This window comes from Clinocottus analis, unplaced genomic scaffold, assembly GCF_023055335.1.
Source record: "Clinocottus analis isolate CAN_PGR_092001 unplaced genomic scaffold, fCliAna1.0.p SCAF_16, whole genome shotgun sequence".
NCBI lineage: Eukaryota > Metazoa > Chordata > Actinopteri > Perciformes > Cottidae > Clinocottus > Clinocottus analis.
The window spans coordinates 16232117-16255617 of NW_027175887.1; the positions used below are offsets into that span (position 1 = coordinate 16232117).

The 23501-nt window shown below is 46.0% G+C and overlaps 1 protein-coding gene across 1 annotated transcript in view; it reads right to left on the reverse strand.

Moving 5' to 3' along the window:
* Window positions 1-251: 251 nt before the first annotated feature.
* Window positions 252-23501, reverse strand: part of grin2aa (glutamate receptor, ionotropic, N-methyl D-aspartate 2A, a) — a 126030-nt gene continuing 102780 nt past the window's right edge. Inside the window, exons 8-15 of the mRNA XM_068578739.1 lie at window positions 22493-22646; window positions 21629-21754; window positions 21309-21538; window positions 16518-16678; window positions 12864-12953; window positions 11669-11766; window positions 8533-8771; window positions 252-6573 (exon numbers count right to left, since the gene is read on the reverse strand). Of these exons, the coding sequence (XP_068434840.1) occupies window positions 4603-6573; window positions 8533-8771; window positions 11669-11766; window positions 12864-12953; window positions 16518-16678; window positions 21309-21538; window positions 21629-21754; window positions 22493-22646 (3069 nt within the window). The 3' untranslated portion in view covers window positions 252-4602. The remainder of the gene's footprint in view (window positions 6574-8532; window positions 8772-11668; window positions 11767-12863; window positions 12954-16517; window positions 16679-21308; window positions 21539-21628; window positions 21755-22492; window positions 22647-23501) is intronic.

Consider the following 23501-nt stretch of genomic DNA (forward strand, 5'->3'; position numbering starts at 1 on the left):
ATCAGAAAATAATGTGTTTATGCGCTAAAAGACACTTTTTCTTCATGATTTTTGCGCTAAAACAAAGAAATATTTCCCATTGAATGTGCACGATTGGTTCAAAGCAAAACTCTTCAGCTGCAAAAATAAAAATGGAGGCGATGGAGCACCAGTCGAGTCTTTTCTCTTATTACCTGTGAAATAATTCACCTGCATGAGCCGACAGAAGCGGTTACAACGCGTCGTGTATGTGGTGAATGTTGACAGGACAGCAAACCTTGTGAATGGTGAAGTTTTATTCTAGTCGCTCTACAGAGAGAGAGAGAGAGAGAGAGAGAGAGAGAGAGAGAGAGAGAGAGAGAAAGAGAGAGATAAAGAGAGAGATAAAGAGAGAGATAAAGAGAGAGAAACAGTGCCACTGTACAGAAGAGCTCCTGTGAAATTCACACAAAAAATATTGTTTTTACTCTTTATCATTTATAATTCTCCATGATGATGTATTCCAGTATGAATTTACAAGCGATGTATACAGGTGTCATTTCTAAATATATTCAAAATAGTTCCTTAAAAGTCTTTGAGGAAGTATTAGTTTGTTTAAAAAAAAAAAGCTCTATTCTTACAGCAAACCATAAAGAAAAGAGGTCTCGTATCTTTGGAGGGATAGCAGACTCAAAGGAGAGGGTTGCCTTGTTTTTTTCTTCTGTTTTTTTTGTTTTTTAAATCTTCTTTACAGTTGAAGTCCTGACTACGCGTGAAGGAGGAGGGGAAGAGAGGAGCAGAGCTGGCGATACACTGATGCTCACCTGCCATTGGAGGAAGAGCAAGGATGTCCCGCCGTACCCCCCAAAAAAACCCTCGACCCCCTCGACCCCCCACCGGGCAACACGCCGGCCTGATAATGACCCGTCAGCCAATGGAGACGTTGCACTCGGGGGGGTCAAAGGTCATCGCCTTCTTCTCCTCCCCCCCCCCCCGAAAAAAAACAGCAGCAGCATCTTCATCGTTTTCATTGATCAGTTCTTTTTTTTCTTCTTCTTCTTCTTCGTCTCCATCTCTCAAATATGTATATACTCACACCTGGTTACAACGCATTAGTGATCATAACATCATAACAAAAATAACAAACGAACGAAAAAAAGAAGAAAAAAAAACATAAAACATTAAAATTGTTACATCTGGGGTTGCATGCCATCACCTCATTATTTATCATTAAATGTAATTAAAATACATTTTTTGTCATTAAAAAGAGCAGGGTTGTCATCACAAGGGTGTGTCTGAGTGTGTGTGTGTGTGTGTGTGTGTGTGTGTGTGTTTTGAACATAAAACAGCATCAGTTTATATGACAGTTCTGTAAAAGTAGAACAAATAGAGAACAAATCATCATGAGTTCATAAAATGCGAGGGTGCCGTTTGACTTTTTTTTTTTACATGTGCATATTGTTCACTTGTCAGCTCACTCAAGCAGCATGTGGAGATAAATATGATAATTATAATAATAACAATAATCATAATAAGTATGCAGATAAGATGCAAAAAAAAAAAAATACACAAATGTCGCTCGTCAGTCAACATCGGGGAAGCTGATCGGGAGGCGAGGAGAGGTTCACTGCAGTATTCCAAGAGTACAAAAAGGGCGATATGACCGTAGTTCTTAAAGATGGAGCTTCGATTGAAACACTGGCCCAAGCAGTGGACTGCCTTTAAAAACCACGCAGAGAAAAGAGAGAGAGATTTCCACACGGGGGGGGCGCTTTTTTTTTTTTTTTTTTGGGCAGAATTCGGACGTTCAAGTAACGTCCTCCATTCTGCCGAAGGGCGAAAAAAACAAAACCCATCCGCTTGCTGCAGCCCTGCGGCCACGCCCCCTTTGCGACCACGCCCCCTTTGCGACCACGCCCCCTTTGCGGACACGCCCCCTTTCTCTTCTTCTCTCTCTTTTGCTTTAGGTTGCATGAGCTCGTGGGGCAAAGAGCCGAACTGGAAGACCTCGGACTGGTAAACATCAAAAGGAGAAAAAGTTTGATTCTGCTTTTCCCCGCTATAAATCTCACTGTTTGTCGTTGTTGTTGTTGTTGTTGTTCCCCCCACCCACCCCTCTTTCTTTCTTTTTTTTTCTTCTTTTTTTCTTTATAAATGTTTTTTTTTTCTACGAAAAAATCTGCACCGCATCCTGTTCTGCTTTGCTACGTTTGAATCTCCCCCAAAACGCACAGAATCATCCTGAGGTATTTTATTTGATACAATTTGGCTTTTTGTGAATCCAATCAATCAATCAAGCAAATCAATCGTCAGTTAAGATGGTTACATGATTTTTTTTTCGACTGTACAATTTTGTACAGCGTTAATGCTACCAAAAAAAAAAAAAAAGAGTGGATTTTTTTTTTTTTTGTGGGCACGCGTGTTCACAGAAGAATGTGCAAAGTCTTTTCTGCTAAGTGTTATTTAAAAAAAGGAACAAAACAGACGCGTAAACAATCAGCTGAGGAACCAAAAGTTTTTGGTTAAGACTTTGAAGCTTTTCCCGAGTTCTGCCAAAAGCCCGAACACAACTTCCTGGATGGAGCCTCCTTGGCTCCGCCCCTCTCCATCTAGCCCCGCCCCTCAAACCCTCAACATCACACCCATGAACAACCATGAAGGTAAACGAGGATGAATCCGTCTCAAGTGGTCTTCCGATGATCCTCGAGAGCCGCGGCGGATCAACTGTAGTCGACGATACGAATAATCGTCGACCACCAACTGGTCTGTACTGGTCTGTACTGGTCTGGACCAGTTAGACGCCGTATGGCGCTGCCGCCGCCGCCGCCGTACCCGCCAACCAACCGACTTTACGAAAAAAAGGACAAAGAAATAAACTGAAGTACTTATAGTTGTTCCAACACTCAAGCGATGTGTCATGTTGATCGAGTAAATGAAGCAGGAAGGTAGAAAGAAGGACGCAATCATCATTGTTCTTTTTTTTTTATAGCTAATACCCTGTTTTTCAGTGGCAGGGAGGTCAAAAAAAACAAAATCACATCAGCGGCCACCTCCCTCCCAAACTCAAGACGAGGTGGTGGTGCAACCAGTTGTAATTTCATCCTTTTCTCCCCTCATTAATATCCTCTTTTCTCTCTTCCCTTCCACCATTTTCTTGCGCTTCTGCAGCAGAATGACGCCGAGTTACGCTGATTTTTACGAAGCACAAAGGTCAACGGTAAAGGTTTGCGATTGTACAAGTATTCATCCACCGTATTTTGGCAAAGACACAGTCCCCTTTCTCAAAAAACATACAAAATATGTGTCTGAGAGTGTATTAGTGTGTATTTTGTCTTCTCCGACACAGAAACAAATCAACACATGCAAAATAATCTACTACTCTTTGATGGTATTTTTCAGAAAGCTATTGCTTTTTTTCCAAAGCAAATGTGGGAGAGAGGATTTTCAAACTAATGGCTATTGTGCTACCAAATAAGCAAACTCTAAAATCCTACATAGGGGGATCCGGATGCCAGAATCCCTAATAAATCTTATAGTTTAATAGAATAAAAAAGCAATACTTTGCGTTTATTTTTCTATGTGCAGAGCCGTAAATGAAATGCCCATCAGTTGCCTCAGGTTTCCCTGCTCGTGTGTCCTTTCCTATCAGTCATTTTGTCAGGTTATTTTTTTTTTTTTTTAAATCTGTCAGTCTGTAAACATTATTCATTGATAGCACCTACATTACTCTCAGCTTTCCCATCACTAGCATGTCCCGCCACATACACAAGCCAAAATCGGCGACCGAGCACGCCGCTATAACTCGCTGCCAAAAAACACTACCGGAGGCTCCGCTCTGTGCCATTTAGCCGCTCGTCTACTTCCTCCCTCTCTCCCTCTCTCTCTCTCTCTCTCTCTCTCCTCTGGCACTGCCAGGTGTCCCGGCGGCCATATTTGTCAGAGTAACAAGCAGCAGACCGTTGGACTAGCTCACTGTGACGCCTCTTTGCCCTCCTGGGACGCCTCCCCGTGTCTGGCCGCGACATCAAACGTGCCCATCTGGTCTCTCTGTCAGGCCTCTTCTCCTCAACTGGCAAGCCGCGAGCTTGACAGTGGAGGTGGAAAAAAAAAAAGTTGGGAAGGAGGAGGGGTTGAGAGAGAGGCGTCCTCTCTCTCTCGCTCTCTTCCTCCCGCTGGTTCCCCTCTCGTACGATATCTCCTATCCGCCTCACCGCTTCCTCACACATTTCAATCACAAATCGACTCGTTCCCAACAGCGCCTGTAGGAGTCCTCCTTCCCTGGTACTTAGGCCATCTCTGTTTCCTAAACCCTTTTTCTTTCCAAACCTACGGGGTTTAACGATTCCCCTTTCCCTTTTTTTCTATACGACAGAACACCTTGCGGCAGCGTGCCGGCCATGCAGCCAACTCATTGGTACATGGCGGAGGATGGACAAAAAACGGTGATATCATCTGCAAAGAGAGTAGTAGTAGTAGTACTGTCATACCCGAGCGGGCACAAGTTCTTTTGGATTACAATGTCAAAGAGAAGAAGAAAAACGTAGTGTGTCTACGGCATCCCTTTGTAGGATAACATAGTTGATAAATTATAATACAAACCCAGAGAGCAGTAAGGAGGAGAGAACACATTATTTCTTATGTCAACTAAACATCTGACTCCAGACTGGGGATTTTTTTATACACCCGTCTATTGCTGAACTGGGCTGAGTTTAGGACGCCACGTGGGGCCGGGTATGCACTAGTCTTAGTGGCTGAGTAAGGCATAACATGCTCTTTATTGTACATGTCATTGGCTATCCGCCCGTCCCGTGAGCAGTATGAAGTGGTGGATTTTACGGAAGAGCGGAGATTGTTCGCGTCGTTGCGTGTTTTGATGGGCGGCGCTCCGACGACGGCCGCGGTCGAGGCCACCGCCAGCTGTTTGTAAATATCGGAGGAGCTACGCCCGTGGACCAGTCTGCTGTCGTCCCTCAACGAGTGGCCGAGGAAAGGGTTATCCGAGCCATGGGTCGGGTACAGGGACTTGCTCCTCTTGCTCTCCTCCAGGTTGTGGTTGAACATCATGGATTTGGACCCGGTGCCAAACAGTCTGCCGGAGTTCGGACGCATGCCGAAGAGGTTCGCGTAGTGCGAGTCGGAGGCGGAGTCCAAGAAGCGGTCCTTCTCCTTGAGGCTGACGCTGCGCGCCGGTCGGCCCAGGTCCACCTCCACCTTGGGCTTTTCCAGCATGATGTTGTCGAAGGAGTGCTGACGACTCAGCCTCAAGCGGTTTCGTTTCTGAACGTGCGGCCCGTCCGTCTGGGGCCAGTACAGACCGAACATGTCGTCCGGTTCCTGCTGCTGCTGGTGGTGCATGGTGGGGCTGATCAAGGGGTCTGCGAGGAGCTGGTCCTCGCTAATGTCATACAGGTTAGCCGTGTGGAGGCATGCTTCACACCGATTATAAGGGGAGCGCGTGGCGGAAGCCGAAGCGGGCACAGCGGGAGCGTACGGCGCTCCCGGCGGGTAGCTAGCGGACACTTTGGACAAGCAGGAGCGGCAGTGTGTCTGTTTGTAGCGATCCATGGATTCGTGCGGGGACATGACAATGTTTTTCTCCTTCAGGCTGTAGTGTTTGGAGTAAGCGGGGTCCGGCAGGAGGTCCGAGTCCGGGTGATGCAGAGGCGAGGAGTTGAGGTGGATGATGGGCTGCTCACACTTCCTGTAGTTGTCGCTGTGGTCGGAGTAGATCTCGGGGTAATCCAAATCGTCTGCGGCGAGGCCGCGACTTTCGCGGTAGTGGACGGGGTCCGAGTGCAGGCTCAGCTCTCGGTCCGAGTCGATGGTGAAAACTTTCTCTCCTCCTCCTCCTCCGCCTCCTCTGCCGCTTTGGTTGGGTCCGCCGATGACCTGCTTAGTCTTTAAGTAGGACAGCTCTACCTCGCTGCAGTCCCTTGGGTATTTCGACGGCACAGATCTTTTTTTTAAGTTGTCCTTGGGCTTCAGGTGCTTGTTATTTTCTGGGTCCTTGTAGGAGGCCGCCCTGCTGGAGCAGTCGGAGATGTCGGAGTGGGCCGCGTCCTCGGGGAGGTAGCGCTGCGTCTTCATCGACATTCGCGGGTCCGGCATCAGCATGTCGGGCATCGGCGGCGGCCCGGGGGGCACCGAGCGGAGCGTGTCCACCGACTTCTTCCACAGGGTCCGGGGCGGCTTGGCGTTCGTCTGGACCGACTCGGCGCTCACCGCCACCTCCACCGTGTTGGGGTTGGCGTCGTTCAGGGTCAGCGGGTGCTGGCCTCCTTGGAAGATGTAGTTGTTGAGGTGGTCTTTGTGGCGGTTGGCAAGGTAGGACTGCAGGTCACCGGTGTCCCCGTAGATCATGTCTTTGGGGGCGTAGCTTCGGTTGTCGGCGTAGATGAAGTTGCCCTTCTCCGCCATCATGTCCATAATCATGGGACCGGCCGAGTGCATGAATTCTCGTTTGGGTGAATTCATGTGGGAGCCACCCAGGTTTGACATGTTGGTCATCTGTTTGGCTGATTTAATGAGTTTAAGCATTTTGTCCTGCGGACTAAAGTCCAGGTCTGTCTTTTTCTTCATGTCAATGTGGACTCCGTGGATGCAACTCCAGATCCCCTGCATGAAGACAAGGGGATAAACAAATGGAAATAAAATATGCGAGGGATGGAGGAGGGAGATGGAACGGTATAAAATTAAAGAGAGGGAGAGTCAAACATGAAGAGGGATTGAGGGAGAAGTGGAGGAAAACAAACAGATTCAATATTTTGCGTCTATAATGGACAAACATACTTGTGGTCTGTATGATTTGTTGAATTTATTACATTGGTAGTGACTAAGCCAACCGGAGTACATTCGACCAACACAGTCTTTTACCACCAAACTCAAAACAGTATTAAATTAGGCTTTCTTTCATTTCCATTTCCTCTGAAACATACTTGATGGATACAAGCGGACGGAACATTAAAAACCACATGAATCATTCTTAAATCGAAAGGATTCAGAAATAATTAGGAATACACAGACAAACAACAAAAACAAATCCTAAAAGCCGTTTCTAGCCACAGGAAACAGATGCAACGCAATGAGACGCGTCCTTTTTCTGCAGCTCCAGTCATTTAGCACTATTTGCAAAAAAAGTGTACCGGCGTATAAAAGCACACGACGAGTAATCTGCGCAAAATAATCTGAACCGACAGTGACCGAAAAAATAGGAAAAACTGGTGACAATACAGCGTCTCTCATAGCCGCATGCCCCAAGACTCCCTTGGAGGCACGACGGGAGCGACGTTGTTTTTGTGTAAACAGAATAAATTGCCGTCATTATAAACTGTTTGGGAGGCTAATAAAGGATGGAGACGGCAACAACAAGATCTGCCAATATTAACGTCGAGCAGTGATGTCATAGAGCTCTCATCTTCCTGGTAGAAAACAAGCAAAGGCAACGAGACAAAAACATCCTTCATAAAAGACACATTCAAAGTGCTTTTTGGCTCAGCACACACTTTGTGAAGCTCATCAACACAAGACAGACCATTTAGGATGTCTTTCCCCCCTATAATTCTCTCTTGAGAAGTGGCTTTGAAATGACGTCACGTTGGAGAACCTCGCGTTATCTCCTCTCAGAGTGTTTGCCTCCTCGCTATACCGAAAACTTTAAAAAACCGAGTCGCATTCTGCCTCCGCAGTGCGTTTAGCGATGCGCGTCCATGTCTTCTGTTCTCACCTGCAACGGGGAAGAAACGCTGACCTTTCTGAACAGAACGAGGGAGGACGGATTGATTTTGCGTGGGTTTGCTGGGATTTCACCCAAGAACATGTTGCAATTAGGGTCTATTTTTGTCAATATCCAGCGCTGCCTCGCCGTCTCCATCCCCATCCTCCTTCGTCCAGCCTCCCCCTCTCCTGCCCCTTTACTTCTGTCAGTTTATTAATTTCGCTGAACTTTTCTTCCTGCATGTGTGTGTGTGTGCGTTCACGCTCGCTCTGTGCTCTCTTGTTCTTGCAGAATATAGAGCCAAGATCGGCCCGTCTGACCCCAATAATGTATTATTGTAGACGCAGACCTAACAGCCCAGTGACATCCCCCGCCACAGGGTCAGATATTCATAGATCGACAAAGCCACATCCTGGTATTCGCATACACTCAATGGCTTGTTACTGTGAGTTGACGAAATCTGAATTCTGTGTAAAGCTGGAACAGGTTTTACTAGAATTACAGCCCTGTGGTTGTTTGTCTCTGTCGTGTTGCAGCTCACTGTCTGTCCAAAATGTCATAAATACAATTTGTCATCATTAGCGTCCGAATTATTGGCAATTCACGGTGACCTTTGACCACCGGAATCGAATCAGCTCATCCTCGGGTCCAAGTGGACGAGGCGTTCCTGAGTTAAGGTGAGCTTGACCTTTTTGTTCTTGAATCCAAGCGGTCGTTTATTGCCGATGCGTGACTGAGATATGAGATACGAGAATGGGACGGACGTACAGATAACCTGAAATCACAGCGCTTCCAGTAGCAGCTGTTTCTGCAGCAAAGAAGAGTCAAAGAATCCAACTCATGCACAAACTGGTCCTCACCCGGCTGATGGAGAACAGAAGGCCCGGCGTGCCGGTGCAGACTCCAGTGAAGCAGTATCGCAGCCTCCAGTAGAAGAGATGCTCAGAGACGAAGGTGATGAGGGAGAGGCCCATGGCCGTGGCCAGCATGTAGAAGACGCCGGCCATGTTGTCCACGTCGAGCTGACTGGACATCACCTCGTTCTTCTCGTTGTGGCAGATTCCCGTGAGCCACTGGGCCTCCAGTTCCTCCATTTCACCTGGAAAGCAAAAGAACGGAGAGAGAGAGAGAAAGAAAGAGGGGGAGAGAGAGACTCAAATCCTTTACTAAACGGCTGATTGGGGTTTGAAAAAGCATCAACAAAAAGAATTAGAAGGGTCAAATCTTGTATAAAGTGAATAAAATATAGATTTCCATGTATAATTACATTGCTTTAATCTCCTTTTAAATACATTGATGACATAGGGTGACATCGTCTGCAAATAGAAGTATGATTTGCATCAATTTAAAGGAAGCAGATGTGTCTCATATGGTATTTAAATTATATTTAATTAGTTTTTCAACTCGCGAGAGACTCAAATCCTTCAGTAAACGGCTGATTGGGGTTTGAAAAAGCATCAACGAAAGAATTAGGAGGGTCAAATCTTGTGAATCAGTGAATAAAATGTAGATTTCCCTTGAGAATTACTGCTGAAGTTACTGTCAACGTACATAACACCTGCTGTGAAATCCTGCATCTTACATTTCTTTAATCTGCTTTGAAATAAATTGATGATATAGGGTGACATCGTCTGCAAAGAGATGGATCATTTGCATCAATTTAAATGAAGCAGATGTGTATCAAATGGTGTTTAAAATGATATTAAATTAGTTTTTCAACTTGTGATTGAGGCAAATAACGTCTGCTTTATATATATATATATATATATATATATATATATATATATATATATATATATATATATATATATATATATATTTCAGGGGCTGGTGTGTTTAAAATACATTTCTATGGGCATCACCAGCCCCGTCCTGCATGTTGCCTGATAGAGCAAAGAGATAGTTTCTCCAGTGTTAATGACCGACAGGTGGAAAGCAACAAAGACCTTATCTTTGCTCATCCCTCACTCTCCCTCCCCCCTCCTCCCTCCTCCCTCCCCCCTTCCCACCTCATGTGGCTTCCTCTGTGACATTTGGTGCGTGGATAATCCAATCTGTGTCATTTGTGGGGCTGGAGAACCGAGGCTGCTCGTGGGGGAAAGACTAATATCACGGAGGTGTTCAGCTACATCACCACGACGTCATTAAATCCTTTTTTAGGGGGACGATTGAGGGGAATTTATCTCCGGTTTGATCCAAATAAACCACATAAATGAAGCCACGGCACCACTTTAATAAGACTTTATGATGTGCTTGGAATTTTTCAGCTAAATGATGTGGAAATAAATACGATATTTAGATAGAAACAGGCCACTTTGTCTGTGCTTTTAATCAAGTTGCATTCAAGGGAAAAGCTTCGGGGAGCTGTGACTGTCTGCAATATTGCTTTGACTACAGGATGTGGAGTGGTGGGGGGGCAACATATTGCTGCAATTCAAGTTGTGCATTGTCTTTTCAGCGTCAGACAGTCTGGTGACGAGTCATCTGGAACACAGGGACACAAGCGTCTGCACGTTTCCTCCACAATTTCAGAGGCTTTAAGGAAAATGTTTCAGCTTGAAGCTAAAAAAAAACACATTATTTGAAGATGTGAGAGTGCAACACCTTCTCTGTTACATTATTATGACACACACACACACACACACACACACACAGAATCCATTACTGCTCAGGACATTGGGCTCAAGGAAAGTTTCTTCAGAAGCTTTGAAATAACTCTACCTCATAAAAAAAAACTAAACGGAGGCTGAATGACATTTAGGTGAATTGCGCCGCATGAAAGTAGAATAAAATAAATACTAAAGTCCATCCTCTCGCTGGACACCGCACAGTGTTTCCATTTTAAGTACATTTTGACAACAATTACAGTTTTTACCCCAAAAAGAAAGCGTGTGAAGTCTTCCCACTGTTTTGTTTCCGTCCCGTCTGTTTGCTCTTCACCTCCCTCCACTTTTCTTTCTCTCTCTCCGGGAAAAAGCTGCACCCGCATTGTGTGGACCTGATCAAGTACCATCTGCCAAGTCACTGTCATCTATCAGGGATCTGCCCTCCTCTCTCTCTCTCTCTCTCTACCTGACACCCCTTCTTCCCTCGTCTTCCTCTCTCACCATCCTCTCGTCGACCTCTCACACCTGTGCGCTCTCTCATCCCTTCCTCCATCCTTCTACGTCCTCTTTATCTTCCTCTCTTCACACTCACTATTTGCAATTCTTTTTTTTTTCTTTCCCTTCTTGCCTTTCTCACTCTTTTCTTCTCACGTCTCTTTTTTAGCGCCGAAGTCATCGTCTCGTTGCAGAGAAATAGACGGGATTCATAAGAGGGGGGAACGAATTAGGCGGAGAAAGAAAAGACCCTCTGAACCAGATGTTTCTCCAGTTTCTCCTGCGTGCTCTGCAGCCCCTGATAAGATTCGGTTAGAGAGGATTATTGTGACACCAATGTTCATTTAATCAACTTCAGTGCACTTAATGTGAGTGGCTGCGAGCGCCCCGCATCAGCAAAATGCTTCCCGTGTAAAATGTAAATGAATCTGTCACTAAAAGCTCAAGCCGGCTCACTTTCCCTCTGTTTCGCAGTTGGTAAAATTGTTTATGTAAGAACTTCTGAAGCTACTGTAATAAAGGAATAGGGTGATTCAGAGTAACGCTTACACACACACACACACACACACACACACACACACACACACACACACACACACACAAATCTGGTGCTGCAGAGAGGAATACATTAGAATAACTTACACACTCTGCCCTCTGTTTAGAGCAGCCTTTTGTGTCCAGAATAACATCAAAGGACTATTTATACTTCACTGCTTTCCCTTTGTGCTGTCAGCAGACAAGGCAGTAGAGATGAGTGTGTGTCTGTGTGTGTGTGTGTGTGTGTGCATGAATTACAATGTTGGCAAGGAACAGTGTAACCTTTTTGCCTCCGCGGGTCTACGCTCATGCACTTTTAAAAGTGTGCATGGGAACGCGGCGCGGCAGCGTTTCTCACCGTCTCCGATGATGGCGAGGATGGCCAGGTCCACCTGCCGCTTCCAGTACGAGCCTTTCTGCAGAGCGATGCCGTAGCCGGTGGTGGCGAAGATGTACCTGATCGCGACACACACACACACACACGCACACACACAGAAGACGTAACATATTTTAACCTTTAAACAAATCGTTCTCACCTTCATCCCCCCTCCTCCTCCTCCTCCTCCTCCTTCCAGATGCCGCGATTAAATAACATCTCCCGAGGAGGAGACGCCTCGTGCACATTGGTGCATGTGAATGTCGTGAATGTACTGTCGCGGGATCAAAAGCCACAGCGACTAATGTGTTTCATCGCTACGTGTCGGGAGCATGAAAAAAGGGGGCAGGTTTTCTATTTTTTCAGGTCTATCTCATAACAACACTGCCTCGTGCGTCCATTGAAACACCGCCGGCCGCTTTGATCATCCCTCCCGCTCCACACTGGCCTTGAAGAGGTCTCTTCTTTAAGCATTTACAGTGTTCAATTGCTCTAAAAATAGATCTCTCTGCAGTGTGGAGAGGAGGAGCCATCCGCAAAAAAACCAACAGAACTTAAAATGCACATACGGGCGTGCGAGTGTCGTTTCAAGATGGACCCCAAAAAACATGGACCTCTCCATTAAACATACATGTGTTCTATTATTACTGTTATATCTATATATATATATATATAAATATAAATATATATATGTGTATGTGTCAGTCACAGTCAGTCAAACTTATGTGGCGACGCCACATATTTGCACCTGAAGACACTGCTGTTGTCTTTGTTACCTTTGGACAGAGGCAGGCTAGCTGTTCCCTCTGTTTTCAGTCTTTGTGCTAAGCTAAGTTAGCCGGCCGCTGCTGGTCGCTTCATACTTACATGTACCGACATGAAGGTGGTCAATCTTCCCATCTGACTCTCAGCAAGAAAGCAATTAAGCGCATTTCCCAAAATGTTGCATTTTCACTTTTTTGTTCACGTGCGTTAGCACATCAATAGCTCAATAAATTAGCGACGTCATGGAGCTAGCATTTACATGTATACCTGTGCATCACAACCACAAGACAAACCCTTCACGCGACTGTACACAATGGTTCGGACCAACGAATGGCGGGATGGGCCCCGTGACGTGAAGACAATCCACAGTGAAAGTGTTTTTTTTTTGTAGAGAATCAAAGCGTCGGTTTACCCGCTGCCAATGGTCACCAGCTTACATCCCTCATCTCGGCCGGCCGCATAGTTCAAAACGGCAGCGTCATAGATGAAGGCGTCCAGCTTCCTGCAGAGGATGAGAAAAAAAGAACAGAGGAAAGAGACAGAAGAAAACAGACAGAGGGGATGAAGATCCATGAGGGGTTTCAATTTTAAAAATATATATATATATGTATATATATAGGAAAGAGAGTGAGTGAGAAGTGCACAGCAGGCGACAGAAAGCAGAAGACGCTCGCGGATCAATTGTAAAGCGTTAAATCGTCTCCAAAAGGACGCCAACCCAACGCACGGTAGGGGAGCGGGCCCGTCGCTTCGATACCGCACACGCTTCGATACCGCACACGCTTCGATACCGCACACGCTTCGATACCGCACACGCTTCGATACCGCACACGCTTCACTGACGCTGAGGACGGGACCTTGGGAGCAAATGGACGACCTGAACCCACCTTTGACCGAGAAATATTTACAATTGCTTTCTATTCCTGCCCTTGTCCAGACACACACACAGACACACACACACACACACACACAGACACACACACACACACACGCAAATAAGCAGGTTGCGAAGTGGAACGTGCAAACCAAAAGAGCCCAGACTCAGACTGACATTTTCAATGTAACTGATGCCGTCGCTAACCGCTGCTCTCTCTCACTCTCGGTGTGCCGGCTCTCACACACACAGACACACACAGACAGACACACACACACTAACAGAGAGTCCTGCTAATAGCGCAGTGACTGGCTGGCATTTACTGAATGTCAGATCCGGCCCTCTAACGGAGGCTCCCAGCCGATAGTTCAGCTGTGTAATTAGCTTAACCCGGCGCCGGCTGCATCCACACGGCCGGCTGTGTGTCCAAACATGTAGGGGAGCCGCTCCCGTGTGTGTGTGTGTGCGATCGTGCGTGCACACACGGGTATAAGTGTGATTGTGCACGCGTGGCTGCACACTAGTGGGAATGCGTGTGTGTGTGTGTGTGGCCAGACATACTGTGGCTCTAATGGCTTGGAGAGGGATTCAGCCGTCACAATCTGTCACACCTTTATTTGGGGCGAATGCAATGTAGCAGCCAGGATTTCTCATGCCTCTTTCCCAACCCGGCACCTTTTGAATGTAATCGGCAAACGCGGCAAAAATAAGCATTAAAGAGTGACTCGGGAATGGAAAAAAAAAAGCATGTCGGCCGCAGAAAGAAAACATTTCAAGAGATCGACACGACAAAACGAAGGTCACGACGTGAAAATGGCTTTTTTTTCGCCCGCAGAGGAAGCTCCTGGTGAAGTTTGCGGTACAATCACATTTGTTCAAACCCCTAAACACTCACAAAAGAGACGGTTTAATGGGGAAAAACACTGAAAACATGCACATACGTGTCAGAAAAAGCTTTGGTGTCGGAGAGAAAATGAGATACAAACAGTTACAGGTTGAAGACTCATGAGATGCCTCGTCATGTCGACTCTCTGGAAGCGCTGGAAAGCCGCCGCCGCCGCCGCAGTTCCTCCCTCTGCAGTGTGCGTTTTGCGTGTGTGCGACTTTTCAGCAGTGTGTTGCTTTTTTTGTGTGTTTTTTTTGTGACAAATGAAAGGAGCTCGCTGCGTTCCTCCTGCTGCAGCTCTCACGGTGTATTAGCATCATGCTACATGAATGCACGTACATGCTAACGCTACTGTGTGACTAGTTTAGGTCCCCGGGAATCCGGTGGGTTCGACTCCCCCCGCCGCATAGTTTTGCGTCGCGCGGCTGCAACAGACTTTGTGTGTAAAGCCTGTCGGCATTATGTGTGATCAGAGCTAATCCGGCCATCGAGCCTCCAACAGCTGAACGCTGCTGCTCATCTGCTAATGCCACGGAATAGAATTATCAATGAGGGTATTAGACGCACACACACACACACACACACACACACACACACCTGCAGCTCGCCGTGTGTGTGTGCTGATACACGTGAGCGTGTGTGTCTTTATTTCTAAGCACTTAGCTTGTGTGCGGTTCACATTAGCTTACCGTGGCGCATATTTCTGTGTGTGTGTGTGTGTGTGTGTGTGTGTGTGTTTACCTCTGCGCTGTATGTTAATGCAGCGACACACGCGAGAGCGACTGGGAGTATTACCGGTGCAGCAGTGGTTTAACCGGTCTTTACGTGTTTACATCCAGTTTACTTTTGACTTATGGATGAGAGAGAATGAGCTGAGAGACACCGGCACCAAAACCACGGAGCATGAATCACATCCTCTCATCTCTGTTGTACTCTTTCATTTCTTGCCCGTCCGTCAAGCCGAGCACTCTGATTGGCTCCCACCCCGTAGCCGTTAACCAATCAGAAATAACCTCCTGTATCACCTCCTCAACCTCGTGTCCTTTACCGGCTTCTTTCCACCATTTTTTCTTCCCTTTCTCTACTCTTAACCTCAATGTGCCCTTTTTCCTTCGCTCTCCCTTTTTTTTTTTATCCCATTACCACTCCTTCTTTACTCCCTTGGCCCCTTTCCTCATGCCCTCCACACTTCCTTCATTTCCTCCAATCAGGCTTTTTTTGTCCTTGGCCTCTTATTCCCATGCGACGTCGACGGCGTGCCGGTGGTCACCTCTCCGCCTCGTCTCCTCCCTTTCCCTCTCGCTGCCTTTAACCTCCACTTTCCTCTCCATCCAACCCCCCCCCCGATCGTTTCCACTGGATCATCTGTCCTCGGTGAAGGAAACATCCACCCTCCTTTCCTCTCGCACGCCGATGTATTATGGAAGTGTATCAACGGCAAAAAAAGATCTATAGGAGCTCACGGCGCAAAATATCAGCGCTACTCAGTCTGCAAGTCAACATTTGAGAGAGCACGGGCACAGATTTGTACGAGACGAATAAGATTTGGGAGAATTGGAGAGTTTAGTAACGAGAAGTCTGCACAAATATTGATATAAAAAGAGTCGCTAAAAGAAAAGCTAACCTAGAATTACAATTATTAAGGGCTTGTTGATCTGCGCTGTTGCTTCTGTCCTCTTAACGCTGCCTATTTATTCATTTATGTACAAATTTGTCTCATACTTATAACAAAAATAGGAACATTTGCCGTAAATAAAACTGTGTTAATCAAAACTACTTTAATCAATTAGACTCTAACATAATTAGGTCACTCGCTAATTAGTTGAATGATATTTTTTTCTATTTTTAGGGGATTTTTAAGCCCACACATACGCAAATCTTATTCTGCTCTTGCAAATCTGACCCCTCAAAGCTCGACTTGCAGACTAAGTAGCGCTCAGGTTAGTTTTGTGCTCTCTCAAATTTCTTTTTGTTTTTTTAATTTTTGACATCAATGTACTTCCATAACACACCGCCGTCCCCTTCACAGGGACCGGTTCTAAAAATAGCTCCTGCTGTTCCCAATGAGGAAGCCCATTCATCCCCAGTCTCAGAGGAGCTGTCACACACACACACACACACACACACACACACACGCATGTGACAGTAAGCACACTCACAGACATGCATATACACACACACGTCTATCTGTAGATGACACACACACTTGTTTGAGGTTGACAGGTGGATGTTTTGCGTCAGTAAATATTTGGGGTCGGTGTAGGAAGCCGCGTACTCGCGGTCGTGCACACTCGGCGTTCCCTTACCCCGTTTTGAGGCTGACAAGCGCGTCCTGGACTCCGGTTTGGTGATATTTTACCATGTACTGGTGCATAGCGGGGTAGTTCTTCCTGATGTTCCTCTCCGTGGAACCGTTCGGCACCGTGCCGAAGCGGAACGGAGGCGAGTACGCGTACGGGTTCTGAAACTGTGGAGGAGGAGAGACGGAGAGAGAGAGAGAGAGACAGACGGGGGGGAAATTAAACATGAATGCAGAGAAAATGGAGGCCAAAACGTGTGTGTTGTGTTCTGGGATCTTCACCCCCAGACACGAGGGTTCTTCCTGAGGAACCGAGGTTCTACGAGAACCATTTGCTTCCAATACCAACGTACTTCTAGTTTTTTTCGTGTATCTTAAATCTTCGTATGAAACCAACAGCATGCGTCCGATTCCATCGCAGCTCCTTTCACAGAGGTTTTGTTCCTCTATCGCAAAGTAGAGAAGTAGCAATATATATATATATATATATATATATATATATATATATATATATATATATATATATATATATATATATATTTATATATATATATATATATATATATATATATATATATATGTTTTATTATTATTTAACAACGTAATGAACTTCCCTTTCCCTGGATCTTCTCGTCATTGTCCCCCGCGCGCGGCTAAACGCTGCTATTTTTACTTTTTAATCTGGATTAATCACATTTATATTCCACTGTTGGCATATTTGCTGTGCTAGTCACAGATCTTTCTAACTTCCCGGACTCTGTAGGTCCGTCTTCACCCCGTTGTGTCTCTGTATTCATTTATTTAGCTGGTCTGCGTCAGTTGGGACCGTGCGCAGTATTAAGCAGGACGTTAGCGTTGCTGGGTCTTCAGCTGAGAGGCCACTCTCCTTCTTTTCTCTCTCTCTCTCTCTCTCCCATCGTTTCTCTCTGTCTCCCTCGCCCTCCTCCTCCTCCTCCTCCTCCTCCTCTGTGTGTCTCTCAGGTATAATCTCGTCTGTGTACAGGTCAAGGGTTTTGGAGTAGCGTGCTTGTCGCTACGCTAACAACCTCCCCTCAAGCACAGCTGTAACAATCTGCCCTCATTGCCAGAAACAGACCAACCTCATCAATTAGAAGTGTGTAGCACGAGCTCCACTTAACTGTGTGTGTGTGTGTGTGTGTGTGTGTGTACGTTGTAGATTACTGGTTTCACTTCATACTGTCAAAATAATAATCCCTAACAATCTGAATTAATCTAAACTATGTGAGCGGTTATCTCCCGTTCAGCGCACAAGTGATTTTATCTGCATATAATTGGAATTTTGCGTCTTCTTGTTGTGTTGTTGAATTGTTTATGTGAACTAGTTTCATGTTTCTGCATTATACACATTTAAATATTCATGCACGCTGTATCTGACGGCACACACGTGTACATAGATACTGTGTAATCAGGTCAGAGTGAGGGCGGCAGATCCACCCTCATGCTACCAACATGCTAACGCCACATATGTATTTTTTATATATGTATTTCATATATATATTAATATACATATATATATATGACTATATATATATATGTATATACATAGTCATATCTATATACACATATATATATATATTATAAATAGTCGTAAATATAAATTCATAAAGCAAAGATTATCATTATTTTAGGAAATAAGGATTATTTTACAGTTAATTTGCATATTGTGCAAAACAAACAGACCACATGAGGGAATCTGATCATCTGTAACATCGTGGAAAATAATCTCAATCTGGATTGAGGAGCAACCGATGGATGGAGAGATCGGCACATGACGTGTATATATATATATATATATATATATATATATATATATATATATATATATATATATATATGACACTAGTGTTGCTCTGTGTGTGAACATTCCCCCAGAGAGAGAGAGTGTGTGTGTGTGTGTGTGTGTGCGTGTGTGTGTGTGTGTGTGTGTGTGTGTGTGTGTGTGTGTGTGTGTGTGTGTGTGTGAGCTCTGCAGGGACCTGAGTGTTGAACACACTGAACTACAGCAGGTCAGCAGCTCCGCTGGAATAGATGCAGCTAGTGAGCGCTGGATGCCGACACCACGAGGAAACACACAGCGTCAGCAACGCAACTCCAGATGAGTGAGATTGTGTTAACAGGTGATTGTGTTAACAGGTGATTGTGTTAACAGGTGATTGTTTGTATTTATTTCTAAAAGCAGCTCTTGTGTTCATTGACCTCATGTCATCTTCTCCTCTTCCTCCTTCCTCCTGCTCCTCTCCTCTTCCCCTCGCTCTCTTGTTGCGTCGTTACATAAGCAAAGGACTCCCTTTGTGTGTGTCTTTGTCTATGTTGTGTGTGTGTGTGTGGCCTGCAGTCTCAAGACTTCTTTAGATTTCTTAGCGCTCCTGTTTGCTCTCCATCTCATCGCTCTGCTATATTTGTATAGATGTGTGATGTGTCGCTCTCAAAAGTGAAGCAGGGCTCCTCAAAAGTCTGTGTGTGTGGTTTTCTTTGTGTTCTTTTTGGTGCTAAGCAGCATTGTTGTGTTGTCACCGCTAAAGTGTTGCCCTGTCAATCAGCCTGAAGACATTTTACCCGCAACTTTCTGTTGCTTGAGTTCGATTTTTGTCCTGAAAACTTTTGAAACTGCTCCCTGGTTTAGGAGCTGTGTGGCACCAACGTGTTCTCCCCTGTGTGTGTGTCTGTGTGTGTCTGTGTGTGTGTGTGAGTGTCAGACACAGACAGACTGCTCTCAAGGGCGGCTGTTTCCAGAAGCGTTTGCCATTGATTCCATGTAATTTAAACGCATCAGTCGCACAACAGATAGAAGATGCATTCGCCACTTTAGTCTCACGTCCTCGTCCCGCTTTACTGTCGACAGAAGAAATAAAGAAACACAACCGTAGACATGAAGCTACACAAATGTGACAAGCAGCATTTGGTGGGTCTCATGGTCTAAAGGCTTATTTCCAGAGGACTCATCGTGCATGTGAAGTCCCTCCCTCCACCATGAACTCTACTCGCATCATTAAACGTGTGTTTCTATCCACAAGTTCCCCTCAACGTTCGGCCTCAAACGCCACGCACCCGTTAGCTGACGACTCGCTGTGCATTCACGACTCCATCTTCCTGCCGTGCCGACCCTAAATACACGATAACAAAACCTCCGCGACATGTCGGAGTCCAGGAGTGTGTCATTTCAGGAAAACCTCCACCATGTGGCCACACAAAAACTGTTGCACGTCCGATGATGCGTTCAAATGTTCGCCTGCACAATCTGAACAATCTGCGTTGCTTTGAAGCGTCCGCAATGTAGCGTCCGCAATGTAGCGTCAGGAAGAACCTGATGGGGTTGTTTAGGTCGGGCTGAAAGTGTTGGACTTACATTCCTTGGCGATGGCGACCACGCCTCCACGTGGGCGGCCATGTTGCCCGACGTCTCAGCCGGGCCGCTGTTTCCTAACAGCTGTCAGACATTGATAAACCCATGTGCTCCAAGGTTTCTCTGCTTTGTCTTTTGTTTTTTTTCACGCCCCCTAGTGGTCCGAAATCAGTTAAAAAGCAGATTTACGTACATCTACAGGTCTGTTTGAAGGTCCGTTTACTCTTTTTGCTCCTTCCCCCCCCCTCACAACCCTCAACGCAAGTCCTTCCTCTCTTCCTCAGCCGTCAACGTGGCCCATATCTGTCCGCCTGTTGTCTCGTAGCATCTTGTGTGCATCGGCCTCTCGGCTCTTGTATTCCTCCGTCGCCCTCCTGCCAGTTGCTGCACCCCCTCCTCCTCCTCCACCCGACCTTTCTCTCCTCCTGCATGTTGTCAAAACCCTCCACATCAGTCTCAGACGCTCCATACATCTCTCTCTCTCTCTCTCTCTCTCTCTCTCTCTCTCTCTCTCTCTCTCTCTCTCTACTCAGGAACTCTTCACCCTTTTTGTTTTGCATTTCTCTTCTTTTTCTCGACTTGACCTTTTCCTTTAATCTCACATCCTGTCTTCCTGCAGAGTCACATTTTACACTTTCACTATCTCCTCTTTCTTATCTCCGTATTCTTACATCACATTTGTTCTCAGTCTTTAAACTGAGCTTAGATTAAGCAAATCTTTGCACACTTTTAAACAAACAATGATGAAGATATCCGGAATATAATTTGATGTATTGACTTTTTAGTTTTGTTTCCAGTGAGATTTTTATGAGTTTATATTGTGATTTATGTTGAATTATAATCTGGTTCAGATTTTTAAAGTTAAGCAGGTCGACATAGCTAACATGCACACTTCCATATTCGTTCATTTATCGTCAATCATATTGCCAAAATCACAAATATTGAACGGGATCTACATGGATTTTGATGCTTATTTTCCACTATACATTTTCTCAATTTTTCATGTTTACACCCAGATTCAGTAAGTGTTTAAATTCATGAAAATTTGGCTTAAATTGATGGAAATTTGGTTTAAATTGATGGAAATTTGGTTTAAAATCATGAAAGTTTCGTTTAAAGTCATGGGAATTTAGTGAAATTTCATGGAAATTTTGTGAAAATCATGGAAATCTTGTTTGAAGTCATGGAAAATTCATGGAAATTTGGTTAAAATTCATGGAAATTTCATTAAAAGTCAAAGACAAGTCATGGGATTTTGGTCAAGTCAAGTGGTCAGTATGTGATGACTTGAACTTGTCGTTGTTGTTGTTGTTGTTGTTTGTTGTCGTGGTCCCACAGAGCGGCCGGTGCGTTGACGTGACCTCACACATTTCAACACACCTCTGCTTTCTAACAACGGACTGAAAGCGTCTCATGGCAGCGTCGGGCCGTTACCTTGTTGTCAGAAAGGCCCGTGACCTGATCCACGAACTCCTCCTGGATCATGAAGGCGGCCAGGTTGGCGGTGTAGGAGGCGAGGAAGATGACGGCGAAGAAGGCCCACACGGACACGATGAACTTACTGGTGGTGCCTTTGGGGTTCTGCACCGGCACGGAGTTGTTGAAGACCAGACCCCACAGCAGCCACACCGCCTTGCCCATGGTGAAGGAGGGGCCGTGGGGGTCTGGAGGGGGGGGGGGGGCACACACATTGTGTGGATGAGAATACATTCCTGTGTGCGTGTGTGTGTGTGTGTGATCACGTCCATGCCGACCTCTTCCTTGTGCCAGGTTGCGGTTGAAGCCGAGAGGACTGATGTACTCAAACATGAAGACGGCCATTGCAGTGACCAGCAGGAGCATCACAAACATCATCACCCACACGGATGCACTGAAGGGCTCTGTGGGGGGGAGAGAGAGAGAGAGAGAGAGAGAGAGAGAGAGAGAGAGAGAGAGAGAGAGAGAGAGAGAGAGAGAGAGAGAGAGATTAGGTATTAACACAAGCTGGATTACATTTCAACACCTGTAAGATCTCCTTCTCTGGTTCCTGCTGGTTCTCATTCGGTCTTTCTCGTGTTCACCTGAACAAGCTGACGCCTGCACGCCTCCACACCCCCCTCCGACACACACACACTTGCATGTACACACACACACACACACACGCGCCTCCTGCTTGACAGTGTGAGGAGGCGGTAACAGGAAGCCCAGGTGTCAGCACTCCCGTCCTCCCTCTCTCCCCGACGCTGCCGCCGAGATTAAACGCCTCTAATGCACGAGAGAGCGCTGCTGGCACGCCGCCGTGCGCGCGTGTGCGCTTGGCAGGCGGCCATTGTGGAGCGCTCCTACTAATCGCGGCGGTAACTGCTCGCCGCACACGTGTCAGCGCGTGTGTCTTGGACGTTGGACGTCGGCGCCAGAGCCGAACGTGCCCGAGCAGCCGCAGCGAGGATATTCCACGTTTTTAAAAAAACAACCCGCGCTGAGCATCGTCTCTCAGGTGAGTGGGAGTCGAGTTAAATCCCTGTGATGAAAGAGCAAGTATTGACAGCTGTGTAACGGAGCCGAGTTGTGTTGTCAGCACACACACACACACACACACACACACAGTCGAAACAACGCCGAAAGCGGGTGACAGTTACCGAGAAAGGCTGACGGGGACACGGTTCCATTGCTGCGGGACACCATGACGCTGATCCCAGTTTCCACGAACGGGACGGAGAAATCGATGACCTCAGAACGCTCCTCATTGATCGTCAGAGATCCGACGGCCATGACGGCTTTCTTATAGACCACCTGGAGGGGAGGGGAGGGAGGGGAGGGAGAGATGGATGGATGGAAGAGGAGGAGGAGGGTGAGTGATGAGGGACGGAGGAGGAGAGACGAGTGAGGACAGGAGAGACGGAGTGAGATGGATGTTAAGGGAGGAGGAGAAAGAGATCGAAAGGGAGATGAAGAAAGGAGGAGGAGGAGGAGAACATCATCAACACACCTTTGAAAGACACAACAGGACCCTGAATATCCAAAACGTCGTATGTTCAGATCCCAGTCCAGTCTCACGACCAATCAAAGGTGTGAATTAGAGTTTTCTGCGTATACTTTATGGCCATTTATGGGTTTATTCCAACATATGTATCTTTAGTGCATCGAGACTTATATCTGCTGTCTCTTTCTATTTTTTTGGACGGTAATTTCCTCCATCATTGTTTCTCTGGAGGCAGCGTTGTAAGTAGTGGAAATTCAATATTGAATGCACCACAATGACTGAATGTTAATCTACATAATCAATGTGTGCTGAATAAGATGAAAGGCAGATGCAACTTCAACTGAAAATGTCTGCTGCGAGGAAAAAAATAAATATATATATAGCGAGAGAGAGCGATAAAGTTTACGGTCCGAGGAGGAACTCTGGGACTCGGTGGGTTTTAAAAAATGTGCAAAAGTCTTTTCTGCAGGAGAAGCTCGGATGTGTTTACTGTCTTTAACATCTACAGACGGCGCCGAAGCCTCATAGCTAAAAAAAACAAACATTTTTTGTGCAAAACACAACATATCCATCGTGCAGAAATCTGTAATTTCCTCTCAGCTTTGTGTTTCAAACTACGAACTAACAGTGACTCCTGGTCAATACTGTGATACATCATTCATGAC